This window comes from Mytilus californianus, unplaced genomic scaffold (genome assembly GCF_021869535.1).
Source record: "Mytilus californianus isolate M0D057914Y unplaced genomic scaffold, xbMytCali1.0.p SCAF_5, whole genome shotgun sequence".
Taxonomy (NCBI): Eukaryota; Metazoa; Mollusca; class Bivalvia; order Mytilida; family Mytilidae; genus Mytilus; species Mytilus californianus.
In genome coordinates, this window is record NW_026262701.1 from 120,489,879 (window position 1) to 120,513,691 (window position 23,813).

The 23,813-nt window shown below is 33.4% G+C and overlaps 2 protein-coding genes across 2 annotated transcripts in view; both read right to left on the reverse strand.

The window, feature by feature from the left end:
* Positions 1–21,483, reverse strand: part of LOC127700912 (2,4-dienoyl-CoA reductase [(3E)-enoyl-CoA-producing], mitochondrial-like) — a 70,588-nt gene extending 49,105 nt beyond the window's left edge. The window contains exon 1 of the mRNA XM_052204631.1: positions 21,135–21,483. Coding sequence (XP_052060591.1) covers positions 21,135–21,263 — 129 coding nt within the window. The 5' untranslated portion in view covers positions 21,264–21,483. The remainder of the gene's footprint in view (positions 1–21,134) is intronic.
* Positions 7,818–13,110, reverse strand: LOC127700911 (atrial natriuretic peptide receptor 2-like). The gene is made up of 2 exons (XM_052204630.1): positions 11,017–13,110; positions 7,818–8,179 (listed from the first exon to the last, which is right to left on the reverse strand). The coding sequence occupies exons 1-2, from the start codon at positions 13,105–13,107 to the stop codon at positions 8,012–8,014; spliced, it is 2,259 nt and encodes a 752-aa protein (XP_052060590.1). The 5' UTR covers positions 13,108–13,110; the 3' UTR covers positions 7,818–8,011.
* Positions 21,484–23,813: the final 2,330 nt, after the last annotated feature.

A 23,813-nucleotide genomic window follows, 5' to 3' on the forward strand; every position in this document is an offset into this window, starting at 1 on the left:
TTTTGTAAATCCGATTTGACAACAATATCGGTTTCGTTCACACACATTCCGGATTAAATGACAGTGACAAACCACTTGAGGATATATAGTTTGACATCCGAATTCAACTAACATCAGATTTAAACCTAGAATATACGTGATGACGCAAATGCATATTCTAATCTAGAATATAAGTGCGCAAGAAAACCACGTGCATGCATACATTTCACTCGCGGAATGTGAATTTTCTCATTTATTATCTAAATTCAGGACACGGCAACAGGAGTTTGACATATAACTTTTATCATGGTCATAATTTTTTGAGTTACAGTCAGGAATCTGATGTTCAGTAGTTGTCGTTTGTTGATGTGGTTCATAAGTGTTTCTCGTTTCTCGTTTTTTATATAGATTAGATCGTTGGTTTTCCTGTTTGAATAGTTTTACACTAGTAATTTTTGGGGCCCTTTATAACTTGCTGTTCGGTGTGAGCCAAGGCTCCGTGTTGAAGACCATACTTTGACCTATAATGGTTTACTTTTATAAATTGTGACTTGGATGGAAAGTTGTCTCATTGGCACTCATACCACATCTTCTTATATCTATTTGAAATTTTTTTTAAAACCAAGGATTTTTGACTCCAGGTATAGATTACCTAGCTGTATTTGGCAAAACCTTTCGGATTTTTAGGTCCTCGATGCTCTTGAACTTCGTACTTTATTTGGCCTTTTTAATTTTTTTTAGAGCATCACTGATGAGTCTTTTGTCGACGAAACGCGGATCTGACGTACAATAGTTTAATCCTGGTATCTGTTTAACCATGTTTAACCCCGCCGCATGTTTGGGCCCAAGTCAGGTACCTCTAGCCTTTGTTTGTCTTGTGTGTTTTAAAATTTTAGTTCATTGGTATATTTTGGAGTTCTGTGTGGCGTCCATTTCGCTGAACTAGTTTACATTACTGTTTATGGGCCAGTTGAAGCCGCCTACTGGTGCGGAATTTTCTCGCTGCATTGAAGACCTTTGGTGGCCTTGGGCGGTTTTCTGCTCTTTGGTCGGGTTGTTGTTTCTTTGACACGTTCCCCGTTTCCATTCTCCTTTCTATCCATACATATCTACATATTTTTTTTTATATAGATTGGTTCTTTTGAGAGCATGTTCAGGTATTTATAAAACTTCTGAAAACAAGATACTCTTCAAAACTAAGTTTTTCCTGTTGAATATTTGGATCTATTTAAGTAAATTCAGGAAATCCTTAAACTTGTGAGACAAAATAATTGTTAAAATTGAGAATGGAAATGGGGAATGTGTCAATGAGATAACAACCCGACCAAAGAGCAGAAAACCGCCGAATGTCACCAATGGGTCTTCAGCTAGCCCCTAAACAAAAATATGTACTAGTTCAGTAATAATGGACGTCATACTAAACTCCGAAATATATAAAAGAAACTAAAATTAAAAATCATACAAGACTAACAAAGGCCAGAGGCTCCTGACTGTGGAGCAGGATCTGCTTACCCTTCCGGGGCACCTGAGATCGGTCCCAGTTTTTGGTGGGGTTCGTGTTGCTTAGTCTTAATTTCTCTATGTTGTGTCATCTGTACTATCATTTGTCTGTTTGTCTTTTTTTTTGGCCATGGCGTTGTCAGTTTGTTTTCGATCTTTGAGTTTGACTGTCCCTCTGGTTTCTTTCATCCCTCTTTGGACAGGCGTAAAAATGCGGCGGGGTTAAACATGTTTTTTGAGATCACAACCCTCCCCTGTATCTCTAGCAAATGTAGAAAAAACAAACACACAGCAATACGCACAGTAAAACTCAGTTTAAAAGAAGCCCGAGTCCGATGTCAGAATAGGTAACAAGAGAAAATAAACAAAATGACAATGATACATAAATTAACAAAGGACTACTAGCTGTCACTGACATGCCAGATGCAGACCTCAATTAAACTGATTGAAAGATTATGTCTTCATCATATGAATATTAAGCACAATCCCTCCCGTTAGGGGTTTAATATCATACCATCATAAAATATATGAGAAGAACATAACCCGTATCATGCTAACAACTGGTTTTAGAATAAATGTGTTTATTTCCGATGCAAAGACCCTATAAGTGAATCAATATTAAAGCCAAAATATGACATCTTAAATGACCTGACAACAGTATTGTAACTATATTCCATCTTAATTAGCCTGTTTAAAGGTTTTGTTAGCTTTAGAGGTGAATGCCGACATTTTTGTGCATTGTAAAGAATATTACCATAAAAGATTGGATGTAAAATACCTGAACGTATAAGATGTCTGCATGTTGATTTATATTTACGAATGATATCCTTGTACCGATGTTAAAATTTAGTAAATGTTTTGACTAGTTTGTGATATCAAAAACCCTGGTGTAATAATTTTTCATAAATACATAGATTTCTTTCGCTAAAATCTAATACGTTGTTACATACACGAGCGAATCGAACAAGTTTAGATAAATAAACACCATAAGATGGTGGCAAGGAAACGTCACCATCTAAAAATGAATAATTAACAATAGGAAATGAAAAAGCATCTCTTTTATCATAAATTTTGGTATTAAGCTTCCCGTTAATGATATAAATATCAAGATCCAGGAAAAGGCAGTGTTCATTGTTAGTATTAGCTTTATTTAAAGTTAGTTCAACAGGACAAATCTCTTTAGTGTATATATTGAAATCGTCATTATTAAGAGCAAATATATCATCCAAATATCTTAAAGTATTATTAAATTTTTATATCAGACGTTGTTTAGATGGGTCTTTGCTGATTTAAGTCATAAATCATAACTCATAACAATACAGAAACAGGCCATAAGAGGCCCTAATGAAGCTGGTGTGTTACTCTGAAGAACAAAATACAAAACCTTCTTACAAGTTGCATGCCACAGAGTTACACTCCACATGGAAATTGAACTTTTAAATTCTCTATACCACCTCTACCATGAGAACAGACAGCTTCAATAATGAGGAATAATTGAAAGCATCCAGGAAACAAAATATAAAGATATGAAAGATGAAATAAATGCATCTAGATTATAAAGCAAACTGAGTGCTGACATTTATAATGAGATTGATCTGTGCAATTTGCTTAATACATCCAGTTTGCAGAAAATGGGAATTGCAATAGGATTAGGACTTTGTATCTTAAGCACGAAAAAAAAAAATGTTAACTCCTAACCTTAAAAGGTGCATTCAAATGGTAGCTGTATACACTTTTCTATTTACAACTAAAATTAAACGGTACTTTTTTATTGACTTGTGCAAGCAAGAATCTACACACACTTACATATTTTCCATAATAAAAATGTTTGTTTTAACATCATCATTACCGTATTCTATCCACATTATTTCAAATCAAAATAAAAAGAAAAAAAAAAAAAAAAAAAAAAACAACAACAACCATTCAGCCGTCTCGGGTTCACGTATTGCTTTTCTTTTTTTAAAGAAAGCAACTTGTTTTGTTTCCTTTGTTCTCTTTTTATTCGAATAACGAGATTCGAACATCGGTAAACTACTGTCGCCTTAATTTAAGTATTTTGTAAATAACGCTCAAGTTCACATTATTGCGACAAACAATGGGAGAAGTTTGAACCTTATGTCACTGATACATTGTTTACGTGTAATAAGTAATAGACGCCACTCTAATATAGATATATTTGTATTTCTTATTTTAATCATTTCTCTAGTCTCAAAATCAATTAGTATGCATGTGAAATTTTTTTTTCTGAAACCGTGCCTCATATCAATTCAAATTCATGATCAATATACATGTCAGTTTTACGTGCATCAATTATTTTCGCTATTTTTCTATATTTTTTTCCGGAAAGCTTTTACGAAATACACTTAAAATAAAACCTTAATGAACGTTACATTTGTCTGTATATAAAAGCGTGTTATTGTCGAAGCCAAGATAAAAACACGCTATGTAAATTTTAAAGAAATCCATATTCTGGAGAATGGAGCTGAAATTGTATTCAAATAACATCATGGAGACTAGTATGCGATAATAAATGATATGTGATCAATATCCTAAAAGGCAATCACCGCAATATGAAAAAGTATTTTAAACAATCGCACAACTACCACCGTCATCATCATTAATCGCACCACCACCACCTCCTCCTCCTCCTCCTCCTCGTCCTCTTTCTCCTCCTCATCCTCATCATTATCATCATCCATCACATTCTTGCTTTCTCAAAAGGTGGCATGGCATTAATAACAATAGGTTACAGAGTTGGAATGAAATGTTAAGACTCTAGACAACAGGTTAATACGTACCCAAACGGGTAACAACTGTTCGGAAAGGTCATTTCGTAACCTGGTTACTTTTAGTAATCTAAATTTCTTTTTTTATCCAAGACAAAGTTATTTACAAGTGGTTATCCCTCATTTCTCACGGTGTATCCACATTTCAGATCCTATAGACTAATGTGTTATCTCCTCTCGTCTTTAATATGCATGAACTATACGCCACAGGACGTCAAGTACCAACATTTCTTAATAAATCACAAATCCAGCTATAATGAAAGACAATAGTCTACCTGATGTTTTTTATTTATAAGAATCGTATACAAAATATAAAAGCAAAGATCCTTCATTGTATATTTAAAAAAAATGTTTGCATTGATATAGTTTTGAATAACACTATTAACCAATGAGACTGTAAATACCCCTGGGTAGTAATCTTTTATATACGCTGATATAATAAAGACCACTATTAAACGTCCTTAAACTTTGACATTCTTTTGAGCTTGACTATAGTTGTCAAAGAGAAGATGTTGATGTCAAATTGATTTTAATCAATACAAAATATATGAAATAAAAAATGAGACGACCAAATTTTTTTTCAGAAATTCGTGTGTGCTGCTTTTTGAATTAACAAAGGCATACGATCAGTTGACCCAGTACTTATCAACATTATTCACAAAGTTAAAAAAATTAGTTGAATATTTTTCGACATTTTTTAACATAATATTCCTAGCATGATAATGGTAGTGTAACAGTCTGCCCGTATGAAGCACCCGACAGCGTTGTTAGGATAATAATGGTACAGTCTGCCCGTGTGAAGCACCCGACAGCGTTGTTAGGTTCATAATGGTACAGTCTGCCCGTATGAGCACCCGGCAGTGTTGTTAGGATCATAATGATACAGTCTGCCCGTATGAAGCACCCGACAGCGTTATTAGGATCATAATGGTACAGTCTGCCCGTATGAAGCACCCGACAACGTAATTAGAATCATAATGGTACAGTCTGTCCATATGAAACACCCGATAGCTTTATTAGAATCATTATGGTACAATCTGCCCGTATGAAGCACCCGAAAGCATTGTTAAGGTTATATTGATACAGTCTGCCCGTATGAAGCACCCAACAGCGTAGATAGGATCAAAATGGTATGGTCTGCCCGTATGAAGCACCGACAGCGTTGTTAGGATCATTATGGTACAGTCTGCCCGTATGAAACACCCGACAGCGTTGTTATGATTATAATGGTACAGTCTGCTCGCATGAAGCACCCCACAGCGGTATTATGATCATTATGGTACAGTCTGCCCGTATGAAACACCCTACAGCGTTGTTATGATCATAATAGTACAGTCTGCTCGCATGAAGCACCCGACAGCGTTATTATGATCATTATGGTAGAGTCTGCTTGTATGAAGCACCCGACAGCGTTGTTAGGATCATGTATATGTAATGTGTTGTTATGCTCTCTGAATATTTCAATATTTTATTTTTGTGATATTCATTTGAATGACGATTGTATAGTCTAGTATCATCTATGTAATTTGTTATTCATTATAGATTGAATTGTGCATGCTAAGGTTATAATTAGAAACACTCCATACATCCGTTATTAATGATTCAAACTAGTCACGCTTCAAATACAAACACTCCATACATCATTGAAACAAATTAATGGCTCGTTACCGAGCATATATACACGTATTACAGGAAAACAATGTTCAATATATATTAACGTAAGTGAATATCCTCCATGCAAAAAGAAGAGAAGATAAACTATTAAACACTACAGGGAGATAACTCTGTAAAAATCAGCTAGACGTTTTAATCACGGTGTATTGTTAAGGAAATATTAAGCTTCTCAATGATCAAAATTAGTGTTTGTCAAACTGCTATATAACCAATGAAATTTTTCTGATAAAGTTGTTGGTTGAAATTTTTTGAAATTTTTATATTTTTGTCAAAGGGTCAAAGTAAACATTTTGTCAAAATTTTATGAAAATTAAACGAGCCAAATTAATATTAGTCAAGGTGTTGGGTACCAACTTAAATACCTTTTGTTCTCATTAGAAGACTATAGACATGTTTAATACACTATAACTTGTGATTGCTATTTGGATTACAAGTTTGATCTTTACTTATGAATCTTGACACAAATATGCCACATTTTCTGACTGGCCAAACAAACACCAATTAAACTAATCTTACTTTGACTTGGAAAAGAGAGGCGAAAGATATCAAAGGGACATTCGAACTCATAAGTCAAAAATAAACTGACAACGCCATGGATAAAAAAGAAAAAGACCAACAGACAAACAACAGTACACAAAACACAACATTGTAGTTACGATAGAAAGAAATTGGAAGAAATTTTTATATTCTATACCTGCTACTTAAAGAATGAATGTCTTTACCTTTTCATAGGCAAATCATTCCGTCAAAATATATCTTCAACCTGCCTTTTATAGCAAAAAGTACTTTATGGTTTTACATCATTCGTAAATATAAATTAACATGCAGACATCTTATACGTTCAGGTATTTCACATCCAAAATTTTATGGTAATATTCTTTACAAAGCACAAAAATGTCGGTATTCACCTCAAAATCTTACCAAACCTTTAAACAGACTTATTAAGAAGGGAAGGGATATAGTTACGATACTCTTGTCAGGTCATTAAGGATTGCATATTTTGGTATTAATATTGAATCACTCATAGGGTCTTTGCATCGGAAATAAACACATTTATTCTGAAACCAGTTGTTGGCATAATACGGGTTATGTTCTTCTCATATATTTTATGATGGTATGATACTAAATCCCTAGCGGGAGGGATTGTGCTTGATTTTCATATGATGAAGACATAATCTTTCAATCAGTTTAATTGAGGTCTGGAGCTGGAATGTCAGTAACTGCTAGTAGTCCTTTGTTAATTTATGTATCATTGTCATTTTGCTTAGTTTTTTTTTGTTACCTATTCTGACATCGGACTCTGACTTCTTTTTAATTGAGTTTTACTGTGCGTATTGCTGTGTGTTTCTTTATTCTACATTGGCTAGAGGTATAGGGGAGGGTTGAGCCTCTGGCCTTTGTTAGTCTTGTATGTTTTTTAATTTTAATTCAGTTATATGTTTTGGAGTTTAGTATGGCGTCCATGTTCACTGAACTAGTACACATTCTTATTTAGGGGCCGGCTGAAGCCCACCTTCGGGTGCGGGATTTTCTCGCTGCGTTGAAGACACATTGGTGTCCTTCGGCTGTTATCTGCTCTTTGATCGGGTTGGTTGTTGTCTCTTTGGTCGGGTTGTTGTCTCTTTGGTCGGGTTGGTTGTTGTCTCTTTGATCGGGTTGTTGTCTCTTTGGTCGGGTTGGTTGTTGTATCTTTGGTCGGGTTGTTGTCTCTTTGACATATTCCCTATTTCCATTCTCAATTTTATATTTTATATCAATCATTCTTGACAGTTAAATAAACACTATCGATTTGAACATATCTTTTTAGTTTTTCAAACATTCAAATAAATTGTATATTGAGAAACTTTTTTAAGAATTAAAAATAAAACATCGTTATAACTACAAGTCGGATGAAAAAAATATTAATAAAAAGCCCCTTATGAGATCGAAAGTTTAGTAGTTCATATCCCAATTCTGTTTTATAAATGTTTAGATTTCTAAGGCCCAGTATCATATGAACATTACAGATCCATGTTTTAACCAATCTCCCCATTTCGAATTTAAAACACTGACCAGCTTCAAGAACACTTCAACTACATTTTTTTATCAACACTCTCCTCTAGTTTAGTTATTCGTACATCTAGTCCAGAATCTACCGACCCTGCATGTTCATCATCTTCATCTAAAGTCAAAACATCTATGTCCTCCTCCATAATAGTCTCATTTCGTCTTTCCAGTCGAAAAACATTTTGACCATTTAACTGCAAATAATACATGTTAAAAATTAAAATTGAGAAAAATCTCCTATTAAGCTACGTACTGTTTCCGAATAAAGTTATTAGTTTTTTCTTGTAAGATTATATTAAAAAACATTGAAATATTGTTTTTTTTTTTGCAGGAACATGTTGGAAGTTTGCAGGACTTCTGCATGAAATTTGAGTAGTCATCATATCCATTTCAGTATATCAAAAGAATTTGACAAAAAGTAAAATAACAAAAAAACCTAACTCCAAGGAAAATGCAAAACGGAAAGTCCCTTATCAAATGGCAAAATCAAAAGCTCAAACACATCAAACGAATGGAAAGCAACAGTCATATTCCTGACTTGGTACAGGCATTTCTTTATGTAGAAAATGATTGGATTAAACCTGGTTTTATAGCTAGCTAAACCTCTCACTTGTATGACAGTCGATGCTCAAGAGTTGTATGTTTACCGTGTCATTCCATACTGTGGACAATTGATTAACTTCATGGCTATATAAAAAAATGTTTTGCAATGACAGTTTAAAATAATCTGACATATAAAGAGAGGCGGAAGATACCACAGGGACATTCAAACTCATAGGTTGTAATCAAAATGACAACACATTGGCAAAAAACAAATAGCGGAAAGAAAAACAGCATTTTACAAAATTTGATTTGATTTGATTTTTGGTGTTTTAACGCCACTTTAAAGCGCCGCTTTTGGGCTATTTCGTGGCGGCCAGTTTTTATTGGTGGAGGAAGCCGGAGTGCCCGGAGAAAACCACCGACCTTCGATAGGAAAACTGACAATCCTAGTCAATTAAGATTGGAGTCGAGTGCACCCGCACGAGCGGGGTTCGAACTCATAACCTCAGTGTTGACTTGCTAGTGATTACAGTAGTAACTACTTAGACCACTCGGCCACCGAGGCCCCGCATTTTACAAAACTAACCATAGAAACTCAAGACTGAGCAACACGAACCCCACAAAAAACCGAGGGTGATCTCAGGTGATCCGGAAGGGTAAACAGATCTAAACAAACAATACAAATAAATCTTAAAACCAAAAGCAATGCAGCTATAAATTTGAAATCGTCATGTGACTTTTTGTACCGTTTGATTGCTGTCTTATTTACGTATACCCACATATTTTTTTTATTCTAATACAATCAGAACTGAACACAGCAATGAAGGTATGATCACCGCATGTCTGTTTCTGGTCTTAATCTAAGTGCAACAATAGAAATGTATTTACGACTTCATTTCTAGATTCGGGCCAAATTATAACTGGACATAATTGTATTGTATCAGAAACTTGCCTCTTGTTAAAGATTGTTTGTTAAAGTCTACTTTTCTTATGTTTTGTGTTTTCTTGAGTCGTAGGATTGTTGCTGTGCTAGGGGTAACCGCCGTCTATATTAATTGTTTTACTTGGAGATGTGGTATGAATTTATTCATCTTGAAGTTCTAAAGTGGTGCAAAAAACTAAACTTGTTCAAGGGAACTATCCGCAAAAATGCATCCATTCAATCTGCAATCATTGTGTGCAAACTTAACTGTTTTGGAGACTTTATAAATCGACTGATTATAAACATATCTAGTTACTGTAATCTCTGCTGTATCATTAATGAACTGCTGCTGTGTTTGAAAACTTTTAACGAGAAAACGAAAAAAAAAAATCACTTTCTGTTATTTGAGTATCGATAATATACAGTCAGACATTTTATAATTATACAAAATTATGAAGTTGTTTGTTATCTAACGAAACGAAAAAACGAAAAGTTGAGCAAACTTGAAATTGAATTCATGATGGTCGTTGTTATCTTTGTAAATACCTCAAATGTTATCAAACATGACCGCCTACATGTACACTTCTCAAAAAGATTGATTTTCCGGAGGTTTTGCTCATTTTTGAAGGCCGTACGGTGATCTTATAATTGTAAACTTCTATTTCATTTGGTCTCCGGTTGAGAATTGTCTCATTAGCAATTATATCACTTCTTCTTTTTTTTATGATTGGTGTTTGTTCAAAGTTCAGGGGCAAACAAACCTGTTAATTCAGTACGAGAACAAATTAAAAAAAGAATAACTTAGTTAAATAGGTTCTGCGAAGTTGGTTGGCCAGGTTTGATCCACCATTTTCTACACAAAAAGAAATGCCTGTACCAAGTCAGGGATATGACAGTTGTTTTCCATTCGTTTGATGTGTTTGCGCTTTTGATTTTGCCATTTTATTAAGGACTTTCCCTTTTTGAATTTTCCTTGGAGTTAAGTATTTTTGTATTTTACTTTTTACCCGTCGAAACAAAAGATACATACATAAATAAAATATCATAAAATTCAATACTGAAAACTTCAAAAAAAAAGCAACCCAACGCCCGGTAGTTAGTCAAGATATGGATCAGACTTTTAAGTTCTATGGAGTGATGGGCTGAACAAAGATAATAAACTTTGAACTATTCAATTAGCCAAAAAACGCAGAACATGAAGTTAAATGAAAAATTATTTTATATTCTTCTTCTGAAGTTTTATGAAGTTTTACGGGAAAAAAAGTACAGATCAATAATTATTGTTTGATAATTACTCTTGTGATTTACAATTCATAAGGAATGAAATAAATAAATGAATTAAAAAAAAGCCACCAAAGGCCAGCTACTACCACACTGTGGTCAAATTATAAATTTGTGATACCAACTATTAACCAAAAATCCATTAAAAAATAAATGCCCACCATCGTTACTTAAGATAAATGATAAGTTTAGGGATACATGTTCTTTGCAATCGTTTGTTTAGTTGTTCATGACTTGCACTGCAACTATGTTTATTTGTATATTATGATTTGACAAATATCTTACCTGCGAATCGATAACTTCAGTCACCAGGAAGCAATCATATGCTTTAATTTTAGCACATAAAGGTAGAGATATCAAAACACTCAAATGTTTCGCAGCCTTTGAAATGGTAGTCACCTTTTCTAATGCACTTCCGAAAATCTGGTAACGCCCGCTTTTATCTAAAACTTTTTCATGTAAAACTTCCAAAGTAGCACATATTGAGTATTTCAAATCTTTCGGCCGTATATCATTTTGGATAATTTTGTTCAATTGAAGACACATATTTGCCGTTTCACATGGTATGGAGTTAGCTCCATTTTCAGCACAATCCATGCCAAGTATGAACACAACAGAATCGAAACTAATACTGTAAATAAATGCTGAAAATTCCTCAGCTAGAACTTTGAATCTAGAATGAAAATTTTCTATACTTTTTATTTTGTTATTTATTTTCTTCATTCCTGCAATCAGATAATGAAAATTTCTCACATCAATGTATATTAAACCAACGGGTCCTATTCGTCTAACCCCAAGTGTTTTACCATTTGTCAGAGAATGTATTATTGGTTTCGGGAGGTATGTAGTTAAGATGTGTTGTAAATGTTGTATTGTCATGTTATGCTCGACGGTCTTTTCGTCAATTTTTTCCTCTAGAAGAACCGTGTATTCCTCTATTGTTTCCATCATAGAATCCAAAACAGATTTAGTAGTCGGACTGGATCTTTTTAGCATTTTCAAAATCTGTTCAAAGGAGGGTCTATCCTCAGGAGAATGCCCCCAGGCGATCTCCATACACTGACGAACACTGATGGGCATATCGTCGATAGGTTTCGGACGAATACCTCCAATCTGAACAACAGCGTTGACTACATCTTCCGGGGACATTAAATCGGCGAGTTCCGAATAAGGATCCTCTCTCGTATAAATTTCTTGTAATATGATAGCGAAGCTATAGACATCAGATGCAGTTGTAGGGTTGCATTTATATTCCAGTCGAATTATCTCTGGTGCAACCCAAAATTCTTGATATTTTATTGCAAAGGTTGTTTCCTCCACACGGTTATTTTTGCGAAGTGCGTGTAAAGAATTCCTTTTTTCATCTTGACATATGATCAAAGAGTTGTATTCCCAATCACATATTTTAACTGTCCACTTTGAATCAATAAGGCACTTTGTCGACCTGAAATTTCCGTGGATTATATTTTTAGAATGTAAGTAATGCATTCCACTAGCAATGTCAACCGATATAGATAATTTAAGTTGTTTACTCATGTTAAATTTCTCGTTTTGTAAAAGATCGATTAGCTGACCTTTACCACAATATTCGCTGATAATATAATGATCAGAGTCTAGCTCCGTCAATCCAAAGAATCTTACTATATTATTATGAAAAAACCTATCTTTCATAACCAACATTCTCGCCTTCATAGGTCGAGTTATTTTTTTTAATTGTTGTACTTGTAATAAACGTAATCCGACTGTTTCGCTATTCCATTTCCCTGGCCACTGTAAAACTTGTTGAATTAAATCTGGACACTCTGATGCCTGTGTTGAAGAATTAAGAGAAAATATTGACTTTCCGCTAATGAACTTAGACTGAAGTGAATTCAAAACCTTCTGGTCATAAAAAAATATTACATCTTCAATCGGGATAAACCAGTCATCATTGTTGATTTTTCTATAGAATTTGATCCTTTGAAAGCATATATAACTAGAAAAACTTAGAACAACAAATATAAACAATGGTACTGAAACAGCTACAGGGACTATCCATGTCACTGGCTGCTTATTTTCTGCTGCAATATTAGCTTTCATCATATCCCAAACAGATTGACTTTGGCACGTAAACTCTTTAAGGACTTTTTCAGTGATTCTCGCCACCATACTGGTACTCAATGGTGCCATACCATAGGAAATACAAACTTTGCGTTGTTCGGAATCTGTCATGAACCAGTCTATATATCTTATAAATTCTCTTGCAGATACACAGCTTGACATTGATGTCTTGTATGCAATAAAATGAGTAAATCCAGCGATAGGATACGACGTTTCACTACCTGCGTTGTGTAAGGAAAATGTAAGATCTGAATTTATTTGAGCAAAATAATCCATTGAGTTTTGCACATTATGTGCAGTTGCCTGACAGAAGAAACCCTTTCTGTTTTCGATATATGCTGTTTGCAAACTAGATTCTTCTGCACTGCCAGCTGATAAGTATCCAATAGAAAAATCGAAAGACATTAAAATTCCTGAAACACCAGCAGACGTTTTACCAAAATAAGCTATAACATCTGGTTCCCACCTTTCATGTAAGCCAGTAACTGAATTAACACCATTTGAAAATATTCCATACGCATTATCCCATGCAGGACTAAATGAAGAGAGTGCTTCGGTAAACAGCGAAGTCGTTCCGGATTTATCAGCTCTTGCTAAGACAATTAACCGATGATACGGGAATATAAATTTTGGATTACTATGCTGGATGAGTGTATCGTTCCACCATCGAATTGTTCCATTAAAAATACCAACAACCACCTCTCTTGTCAAATTTAACTGAGAATCGAATCCTGGTAGTTTGAAGGCGAGGACTACAGCACTGAAAATAAGATGTTTTAAGAGTTTTATATTTATTTGTGTTATATGATCGCATTAAATTCAAATTTTGAATTTCAAAATAAATCGATACTACTACAACTTAACAATTAAGGGGATTTGTAACAAAATTGTCTGCTCAAGAGGGAAAACGAAAGGATATGGTCGTTAAATTATTTAATATTTATATGTGTGCGATGACACCCCATCGTTCCGCGTAAACACACAAAAACACCACCACACATCAACCATACACGCGAAACATAAATAAAAGCATTTCCATTAACCTTCACCGTAACAGAACCAACAAATATACAGACAAAAATAAAAATACCGAATATTAGCATATTTGCATAAACAAGTCTTGTATACAATTATCCAAAAAAAGTTCACATCACAAAATACATTCAAATGAATAAACTATTTATGCAATATTTTGTCCTTCATTTCTATTTTGATCGGGATGACATGAGGTACATGTCGTTATCAAATCTGTCAAAAATCATTGTTTTATCCTCATACCTTCAACTCGGGCTTTTTAAGCTGTAGTATTTTGCACCTAACATGAAAGAGTCATAATTGTACATAACTGCAAAAAAATATTGTTCTTATATGATTGGTATGACCTCAATTTGTTTGTCAAACAATAATTTTAGAAATATCAATGGCTATAAATTGAAAAACAACGAAATACTAATGTAAAAAGAGAATGCATTTTTAAAGGTTTCATAGTACGGTAAAACTACAGACAAATTGCAAATTGTGAAACAAAAAACATGACATTAAAATGCCTCTTGTAACAGTATGCTTTAATGCTGATGTTATTTCTAAAAAATGTTAACATACGTGATTGTTGGTGTTGTTTTTTTTTCTTTGTTAGACGCTGTAAGCACATACACGATATTTATAAATCCTACTTGTTTATCATATAATGTATTTGCTTTTACAGTTTTTGTAGTTTATCCGTTTAATATTGCCTGTCAAAACTTTAATCAATTAACTATAAATACGTATATATTCAATTTGATCAGCTGTCAAGATGAAGAACAGGAATAAAAGCCCTGTTCATTGATAATTTTCTATGTTTCTATGTATTGTGTGCGATTTTGTCCCATGTACATTTACTCCATATCCTTTCATTTTTTAAGAATTGAAAGTACTTATGTTACAAGTTTGATGTACATCCTTGGCTTTCAAAATATTCGGCTTTGAGAGTTCCTGATGAAGGTAAATCGATAAAAAAAAAACCCCAAAATGCTATAAAATAGCTATTTGAAACAAAGAGTGCAATAAGTAATCGATTGACTTGCATTGCTGATATTTTTTAATGTTTAATACTACTCTCTGTCTATCAAAGTTTCACGATGATAGCCAAAAAACGCAAAAATGAGTACAAAAATTGTCCTTTTAGGACAACAACTTTCCATTCTCAATTTTAACTCCTATGAGGAGACCATTGACAATGTCAGCAATTAGACTATTTGCCGCTTTCGGTCACTATATACTTAAGTTTCTTGATAACGGCTAAACAATGGTAGAAGTTGTCATTTAAGAGCAATAATTTGAGTCGATTGACGTTATCGATCATCAAAATAATTTTTATATCTTTTCTTTTTTAGATTTGCTGTCAACATTTTTTTCTCAATCTATTATAGCTTTTACGATAATTTTGAAACAGTTAGTTCTAATGCAATGCTGTTACACCAAGTCCGAAGTAAGGGAGGGGATTGGATCAGCACAATCATGTTTAACCCCGTCATTGTCTTTATATCTCATGTCAGGAGTCTGTAACCCAATAGTTGTCATTGGTTGCTGTCTGCAAGAATTGTGTTTCGTTATTTTTGTATAGAAATCAGACCTTTGGTTTTCTCCTTTGAATTGTTTCATATTTTGTCATATCAGAGTCTTTTATAGCTTACTGTATGATATTGGTTTAGTCATTAGCGAAGGCTGTTCGGTGACCTGCAGTTGTGTACCCCTCGTCTTATGGTCTCAGATTGATAGTGATTTTATAGACAATAATACCACACCTCCTTATTTGTATACGAAAGGGAAACGCGCCTTTAAAGAGTCAATTGACGATTTCGTTTCAATAGAAATATTTGTAGATCATAACGAGCGCATCGTTTTAAGTGACTTTTTAGCTTACCTGGCCCAAAAGGGCCAAGTGAGCTTTTCTCATCACTTGGCGTCCGTCGTCCTCCGTCGTCGTCGTCCGTTAACTTCTACAAAAATCTTTTCCTCTGAAACTACTAGGCCAAATAAAACCAAACTTGGCCTAAATCATCCGTAGGGTATCTAGTTAAAAAAATATATCCAATGACCCCGCCCATCAACCAACATGTCCGCCATGGCTAAAATAGAACTTGGGTGTCAAATTCAGTTTTTGGCTTATATCTCTGAAATAAAGCATTTAGAGCAAATCTGACAAGGATAAATATATTCATCAGGTCAAGATCTATCTGTCCTGAAATTATCAGACGCATCAGACAACCCCTTGTTGTGATGCTGCAACTAATTTGGTAATTTTAAGGAAATTTTTCAGGTTTTGGTTATTATCTTGAATATTATAATAGATAGAGATAAACTGTAAACAGCAAAATTGCTCAGCAAAGTAAGATCTACAAATGAGTTAACATGATCAAAATTGTCAATTGACCCCAAAAGGAGTTCTTGCCCTTTAAAGTCAATTTTTACAATTTTTCGTAAATTTTTGTAATCTTTTACAAAAATCTTCTCCTCTGAAACTACTACGCCAAATTAGACCAAACTTAGCCTAAATCATCCTTAGGGTATCTTGTTTGAAAAATGGATCTGATGACCCCGCCTATCAACCAAAATGGCCGCCATGGCTAAAAATAGAACATAGGGGTTTACTTTAGAAGTCTATGGGAAAATTGTAAAAAAATAATTTCAAATGGTCACAACTTGAAAACTAATTTAAATAATGGGGTCTTCAGTAACTATTGTAAGCCTACAATGGGATGGCCTGCTTTTAATTTAACTACTGGGCCAAATTAAACCAAACTTGGTCTCAATCATTATTGGGGTATCTAATACCGTTTTGTTATGATTTTAACCTTATTTTACATGATTTCCAAAACCACAGTAGATACAGGTGAGCGACACTGGCTCTTGAGAGCCTCTAGTCTTCTCTATCTGTTATGACTTTTTTAGATATAGCTGAACACACAAATAATTTTAATTATTGCTAGTCGGACATACGTGACATCATTTGTAGATACCCTAAAGATGACTGCAGGAACTTTTGGTCCAGATTAGCTTAAAGACTTTCGACGAGATGATTATTGAAAAAGTTATCGACGACGACGACGGAAGATGATTGATGCCAAATGATCGCAATAGATCAGGTTGACGTTAGGTCCAATTGTAGCTTTACGCCAATGTACATATGGAGTAGCTAATTTTAGGAAAATATCTTCTCAAACCGATCCTCACGGAACAAATGGCTTCTGTCTTTTAGAGTCCTAAATTAATGTCCCTTATGTAGACACCGTGACAGTGGAAGGTTAAATAAGGTTTTTCAATGATTGTCATTTCAATATCAAGTAATTACTGTAAATTCAGGAATTTTGGCGTGCATTTATTATTGCGGTTGTTGAATGAGCAACACGACGGGTGCCACACGTGGAGCAGGATCTGCTTATCCTTCGTGGATTACCTAAGATGACCCCGGTTTTTGTACGGTTCGTATTGCTCCGCCTTTAGTTGTTTATGTTGTGTTTTGTATACTGGCGTTGTCAGTTTATTTTTTGGTATCTTTTGCCTCTCTTTTTGAACAATTATTTATTACACTGTTGAGCAATTAACAAAAAAACGAGCTTAATTGTTGTAATTTCCTAAAATGCTATTTAGAAAAAAATGCTATGCAAATTTGAAATGAAAGTAATGAAAGTTTTCATTTTTGTGAAGCAGTATATGTATATAATTCATACAAAACAAATGGACGTCTTTCAGTAAGAGTAGCTACAATGGTTTTGTGCTTCCAGAGAGCATACCATACTCCCATACAGTGCCTTTAATGAACGTTCCTAATTAGTTTGAAATTTGCTTCTTTCTATTAAACATTGAAACACAATGAACCGGCTTCGATTGACAAGCGTAGTTGTAAGAGTAATGAACATTTTCAAACAATACACTTAGACAGTTGGTGCAAAGCAACACAAATAGTCGGAACATTAACAAGTACAATTAAAAATCATCCTCCCTACGTAACACAAAATAATATTGAAAAAATATCTTGAAAGTCAAGTATCCATAAAGACTAAAACGAAAAATTTAAACCGTAATAACCGATTGAAACACAAAATGAAGTATAAGTATCCTGTTGGCAGCAAAAAAGACTTTTTTGAAACAATCAACGCAATTTTCTCATTAAGTTTTAGTTTTCTAATGGTTTCGTATATTTTATTACAATGCATGTGTTTCAAGCGTAGCTCATTTGAACAACAAATGATAACTTCCGGAACCCATTTTGTAAAAACAGAAAACTTGTCAGATGGAGATTAAAATGCACTTTAATTAATAGGCAATACGTGTATCACGGTATACACCCGGTTTTCAAAAACGCGTTTAGACGGCCATTTGGAACGATTTTCACAAATAATAAGGAATTAAAAAAATACTAACAACAACAAAAGGCCATCAATAATAAACCACACACTCTTCCAAGAGTAAATAATACAGGCTAGTATAAACGATAAAATACAATATGCGGATTTGATAACCTGTTAAGGCATAACATATGATTTGGTTTAACAGGACATCTAGGTACCAAAAATATGTTCATCTAGTCTTCTCAAGTCCGGCAGTAAGATCAATGTTCAGGAGCTCCCTCAGGCTGTGCGGAATTCATACATACGAAGCCACGTCCGGTCGAACAAGGAATGTTCAATCCGATGTCTTGAGATAAAAAAAATACCACGATCTCTACTTTACGTTAAATAAACCTTGCAAATACTACCCGATGGTTTTGAGGAAGCATGTTACTAGACTCTCTTTCTGCTTCTATCCAACCTATTCTTTTTTTTCAATAGCAGGCTAAATTCCGCGCCATTCATCAAGTCCAACAACCTTGCAGAACCTTATTCTGTAATGTATTGTTTAAACTTGTTTTCATCCAAACATGAAATAGTTTGGACGTTAGGTTAACACCAATATTTCAATCAAACAATCTCCAAATATGTGAATTTATAGATAATTAAACTCATCATTGATACAAGTATTAAAATTGTGTACGCCCGTCTCCAAAAGACTCATTCGTGACGCCCGAATCATAAAATTTAAAAAGGCAAAATAAACAACAGTTAAAATGATGAGGAAGAGGGAGGCTAAAACATTAAAATTTATTGATTGTACTACCTATACATATCATAATCAAAGTGAGACTCAAACTTTTTTGCGTTATTAGGATCGAACATGTATTGTCTAAGTGAAAATCATATTGTTTTTTTTCAAAAACAGGAAGTCTACTTATCACATGATGTCTTCAAGGTGTTTAAGGTAGCACTACAGTCAGAATTTTCTGACTCCAACCAACAGTCTTTAAAGATTAATTTCTCCAAAACTACTCAAAGGATTTTTAAAATCTTTAACTCATTTTAAAGCTGAAATATTACTCTTTCTTAATCTATAGATAAATTTGGTATGATAAATCTCAAAATATTGCTCATTAATTGCCAAAAAAGTGGTCTTCCAACTTGGATGAAAATGGCACATTCAGGTCAAATGGTAGTAAAAATTTGTTTTCATCCCTTTAATTAACCATATACAAGCTACAAAACCGTGTCTCAGATTTTTGATATATGCCTCCAGTAAGAAGATATATTGATTTAACTGCTGGGTGCCAAACCTCATTTCACCTTTCATCTTTGGAGACCTATAAATTCATTTAGAAACAAATTATCCAAAAACTGGGACATGGTATTGTAGAAAATACTCCCTTTAATCACATATATCAAAGTCAAGCCAAAGGGGGTACCCATAAAGTTTATATTTTCATTTTTTCCTAACAAATCTCACGAAAAATTGTTCTGAGAAATGACCTAAAAACGGAATTTCCCCCTAAGAACCCCTATAAATGCAACATAATTACAAAAATTCCACTGGGAACACCCCAGGAGTGTTCTGACACCATTATTTTATCAATAGAACCACACACTTTGTGTCTTTGATGCTCTGATGCTGTAAATTTTGCATTATGTGTGGCACTGTGCAACACTAACTTGGCATTTCGCGGGAGTTTGACGTCACAGATTTGACCAACATCTGTGATGTAGTAATTAAACAGAGACAAAGCTCCGCCTCTGTCCAGACAGTCTAAGATAAGAGAATAACAAGATTGCCAGCTGCATATAATCAATATTTAACATCATTATTCTCACTATAAAGAATAATTTTCATTTGTATTTTAAAAAGAAATATACTATTACTGAAATTAGCTAGAACATTAAAATTGTGCATCAAAAGACATGTTTATAAAAAGATCCAAGACCATCCCCTTCTTTAAAAAAAAGACAATCCCACATGAGTTTTGAGTTTTATGGAATAGAAAAATTTCAAATAAACTTAAAATTGGTTAAAATGCCTAAAACTGTATTTAAATGTAGAAGACCATATAGAAGAAATTTATACAGGTAGTCGCAGGTTTTCAAAGATACTTTCACACTATTTTCCATATTTTTTTTCATTTTTGGTAGATTTCTTCCCTTTAGATTTTCATATCTTTTTCTTTTTCTCTGTTTATAAACATGTTATATAAATTACTTTTGTTGCAATACAATGAGATAAGACCACAAAATTTATCTTGTGGTCAGGGATTAACAACTGGACACTGGTATCAACAGATGATTGACATATTAGTTAAATTTAGACAATAAATATGAAGATTTTGTTAAAATTATACATACTGAAATGGATTTAAAGCTAAATAAACGTAAAACTAATATATATGATGGCAAAAGTAACAAAAGGAGACGAATGAAAAAATCGTGGTGGATCGACAACTTAACACTACTTTGGAACGATGTATGTAAAGCCGAGCGTGCGTGGCATAAGTGTCATAGCGGATGCAAGAAGGATTTACGCCATATATTTGTAGAAAAACGGAAATTATTCGACAAAAGCAGTCAGAAAGCTAAACGACAGTTTTGGTACCACAGTCAGGAACAACTTCTAGATGACCAACAACGGGATCCTCGAGAGTTCTGGAAGAAGATTGGTGAAGTCGGCGTTGGAAATGAACGACAGAAATCTATACCGATGGAAGTGACACTAGACGATGGGACAACTAGTACAGATACAAACACTGTGTTAAATAAATGGAAAAACTGTTTTGATAAATTATTAAATTGTAATAATCAGACCATTGACACTAATGTTAATATTAATATTCCAGATGATTTTTTAGATAGGGAAATATTGTTTGAAGAAGTAGTAAATGCTGTTGCTAAAAGTAAAAATGGCAAGTCACCTGGTATTGATCAGTTGTCAGTAGAATTATTTAGAAATAATGCATTGATGTTAACTTTGCATAAGTTATTTAATATATGTTTCAAGTATGGAAAAATTCCTTCTGTATGGGGTAAAAGTATTATAACCCCAATTCCTAAGTCTTCAACTTCAGATCCACGAGATCCTTTATCATACAGGGGCATAACTTTAGCTCCCTGTGCATATAAATTATATTGCAGTGTACTAAATGATAGATTAGTGTATTGGTTAGAACAAAGAGATATTATTCATGATGAGCAAAATGGCTTCCGTAAAGGTAGAAGTACAATTGACCATCTAAGTACATTAACTTCAATTATTGAAACTAGAAAACTGAAAAAGTTATCAACATTCACAGCTTTCATAGATTTTAAAAAAGCGTATGATACTATTAGTAGAAAATTATTGTTTACTAAATTGGATGATTTAGGAATTAGTACACATTTTTTATGTACATTGAAAGCTATATGTTCACATGTAGAATGTTGTATTAAACTTAATGGTAATATGACAGACTGGTTTAGCGTTAATTCAGGTTTAAAACAAGGATGTGTATTATCGCCTGTTATGTTCAATATTTTTATTAATAGTTTAATTGATGTAATAAAAGCACTAGACATTGGTGTAGACATTGATGGTGAAAAAGTTGGTATACTTTTATATGCTGATGACATTGTATTTATTGCTGAAAATGAAAATAATTTACAGACTCTATTAGATGTATTAAGTAGTTGGTGTGTTACCAATTGTATGAATGTGAACTTAGATAAAACTAAAGTTATCCATTTTAGGAACCCTTCGGTTCAACAAACATCTAAATCTTTTTTGTTGAATAATAATACAGTACAAATAGTATCTTGTTACCAATATCTGGGTCTACTGTTGACAGAATATCTCGATTATAATGAGATGGCTAAAGCTGTAACAAGGTCGGCAAGTCGAACTCTAAGTTTATTGATTGTTAAAAGTAAAGCACATGGTGGTTTCCAGCACAGTACCTTTACAACATTATTTGATACTCTGGTCTGGTCAGTCATAAGCTACGGTGCATCCATTTGGAGCACTCGTTCATTTTCTTGTATAAACGCTGTCCAGAACAGAGCTATCAGGTTCTTTATGGGTGTTGGCAAGTATACGCCAAATGATGCTATTAACGGGGACATGGGCTGGAGACCACCTAGTGTAAAACAATGGACATGTATCTTTAGGCACTGGGCAAGATGTAGTGTCATGACCAATGACAGAATAAATTATAAAGTTTTCAAATGGTCACATAAAAATGCTGTGAATAATAAGAAAAACTGGTGTAATAGAGTCATGAAAAAACTTAAAGATAGTAATTTTGAATTGTATGCTTGTATTGATAGTGTGCTGCATAAGAATATTGTTCTACAACTTGAAAACGTTTTATTTAATAAATATATTGCAGAATGGCAAACGAAAATTTTGTCACAGGGTAATGGTAACAAGCTTCGTACTTATAAGCTATATAAATCACAATATTGTACAGAGTTATATTTAAAACAAAATATGTCTATTAAATTTAAAAGTGCTTATGCAAAATTTAGGAGTGGTGTTGCTCCACTTAAAATAGAAACAGGACGATATGAGAATAAACCAATAAATGAAAGATCTTGTTTTATGTGTAAAAATGAAATTGAAGACGAAAAACATGTATTTACTTTATGTCCTTTATATGCAGACCTTCGAAATATATTGTATAGTGAAGCAGTAAAACATAATGATCAATTTTATAACTTGTCTAATGACGAAAAGTTTATATTTTTATTCAGAAAGAAGAACTATGTCAGGTAGTTGCTAAAACCTGCTTTAATATTTTATGTAGAAGAACAAATTTCTTATTTGTATATAGCTGATGATGTATTTTAAATCTTAGATAATATATAGTTTTAAAATTATGTTAAATATTGTATATAATTAATCATTTAATAGTCTCTCATAATTCTTAATAGAATGGCGCTTGTATATGTTTTAGTATTTAAGCTAATGATATTTTACTGTTAATTTTAATATATTATATGTTTTATATATGTTTTTCAATATTTTATGTTATACGCAATGTTTTATATGTATATTGGAATGTATAATGTTATACAAGTGGTGAGACTTTAATAAAATATTGAATCTGAATCTGAATCTATAAGCCCCTCCTAAATGCCTATGTATTTAGATTAATTACCATGTGCTTTTATTTACATAAGTTCATTATCAATTTACTCCCTGTTGTGATATGAGAATGACTTTGGGATTTTTACAAACTGTGCAGAATAATACTTAATTCAAAATTATGTGATAAAAAAAATATCTTCAAAAAATCATTGTTAGACTGTAGTGCTACCTTAATAGGACGAAATGTTTCTCTAACTGTTTTTGAATAGTAGTGGTTGCTTTTTAATAACAAGAAAATGAAAAGAATATCCAGGTATTGAAAAGAGTTGCCGCAATATGTAAATATTTTCTGTTTGTCTTTTGATTTTGATATCTTCTGCCTCTCTTAAAACAATCACGGCATAGCATATTCACTTCTAGAAATTCAACACCTCCCAATTCTTTTACTTACTATCATTACAATGGTACGTTAAATATACACCCATGTCTCTTTGTCTGCTTTTTTTAAATTGCGTTGACTGTATCCTTACTAGGGACAGAAAATTAAACCTAGCGGAGTTTGACAAGTTTCTGAGCTCTCAACC

Coding starts and splice junctions, on each gene's coding strand:
- LOC127700911 (XM_052204630.1), bottom strand. CDS start 13,107: ATGGATTATTTTGCTCAAATAAATTCAGATCTTACATTTTCCTTACAC. Junction 8,180..11,016: donor CTGAAGTTATCGATTCGCAG/GTAAGATATTTG, acceptor TATTATTTGCAG/TTAAATGGTCAAAATGTTTT.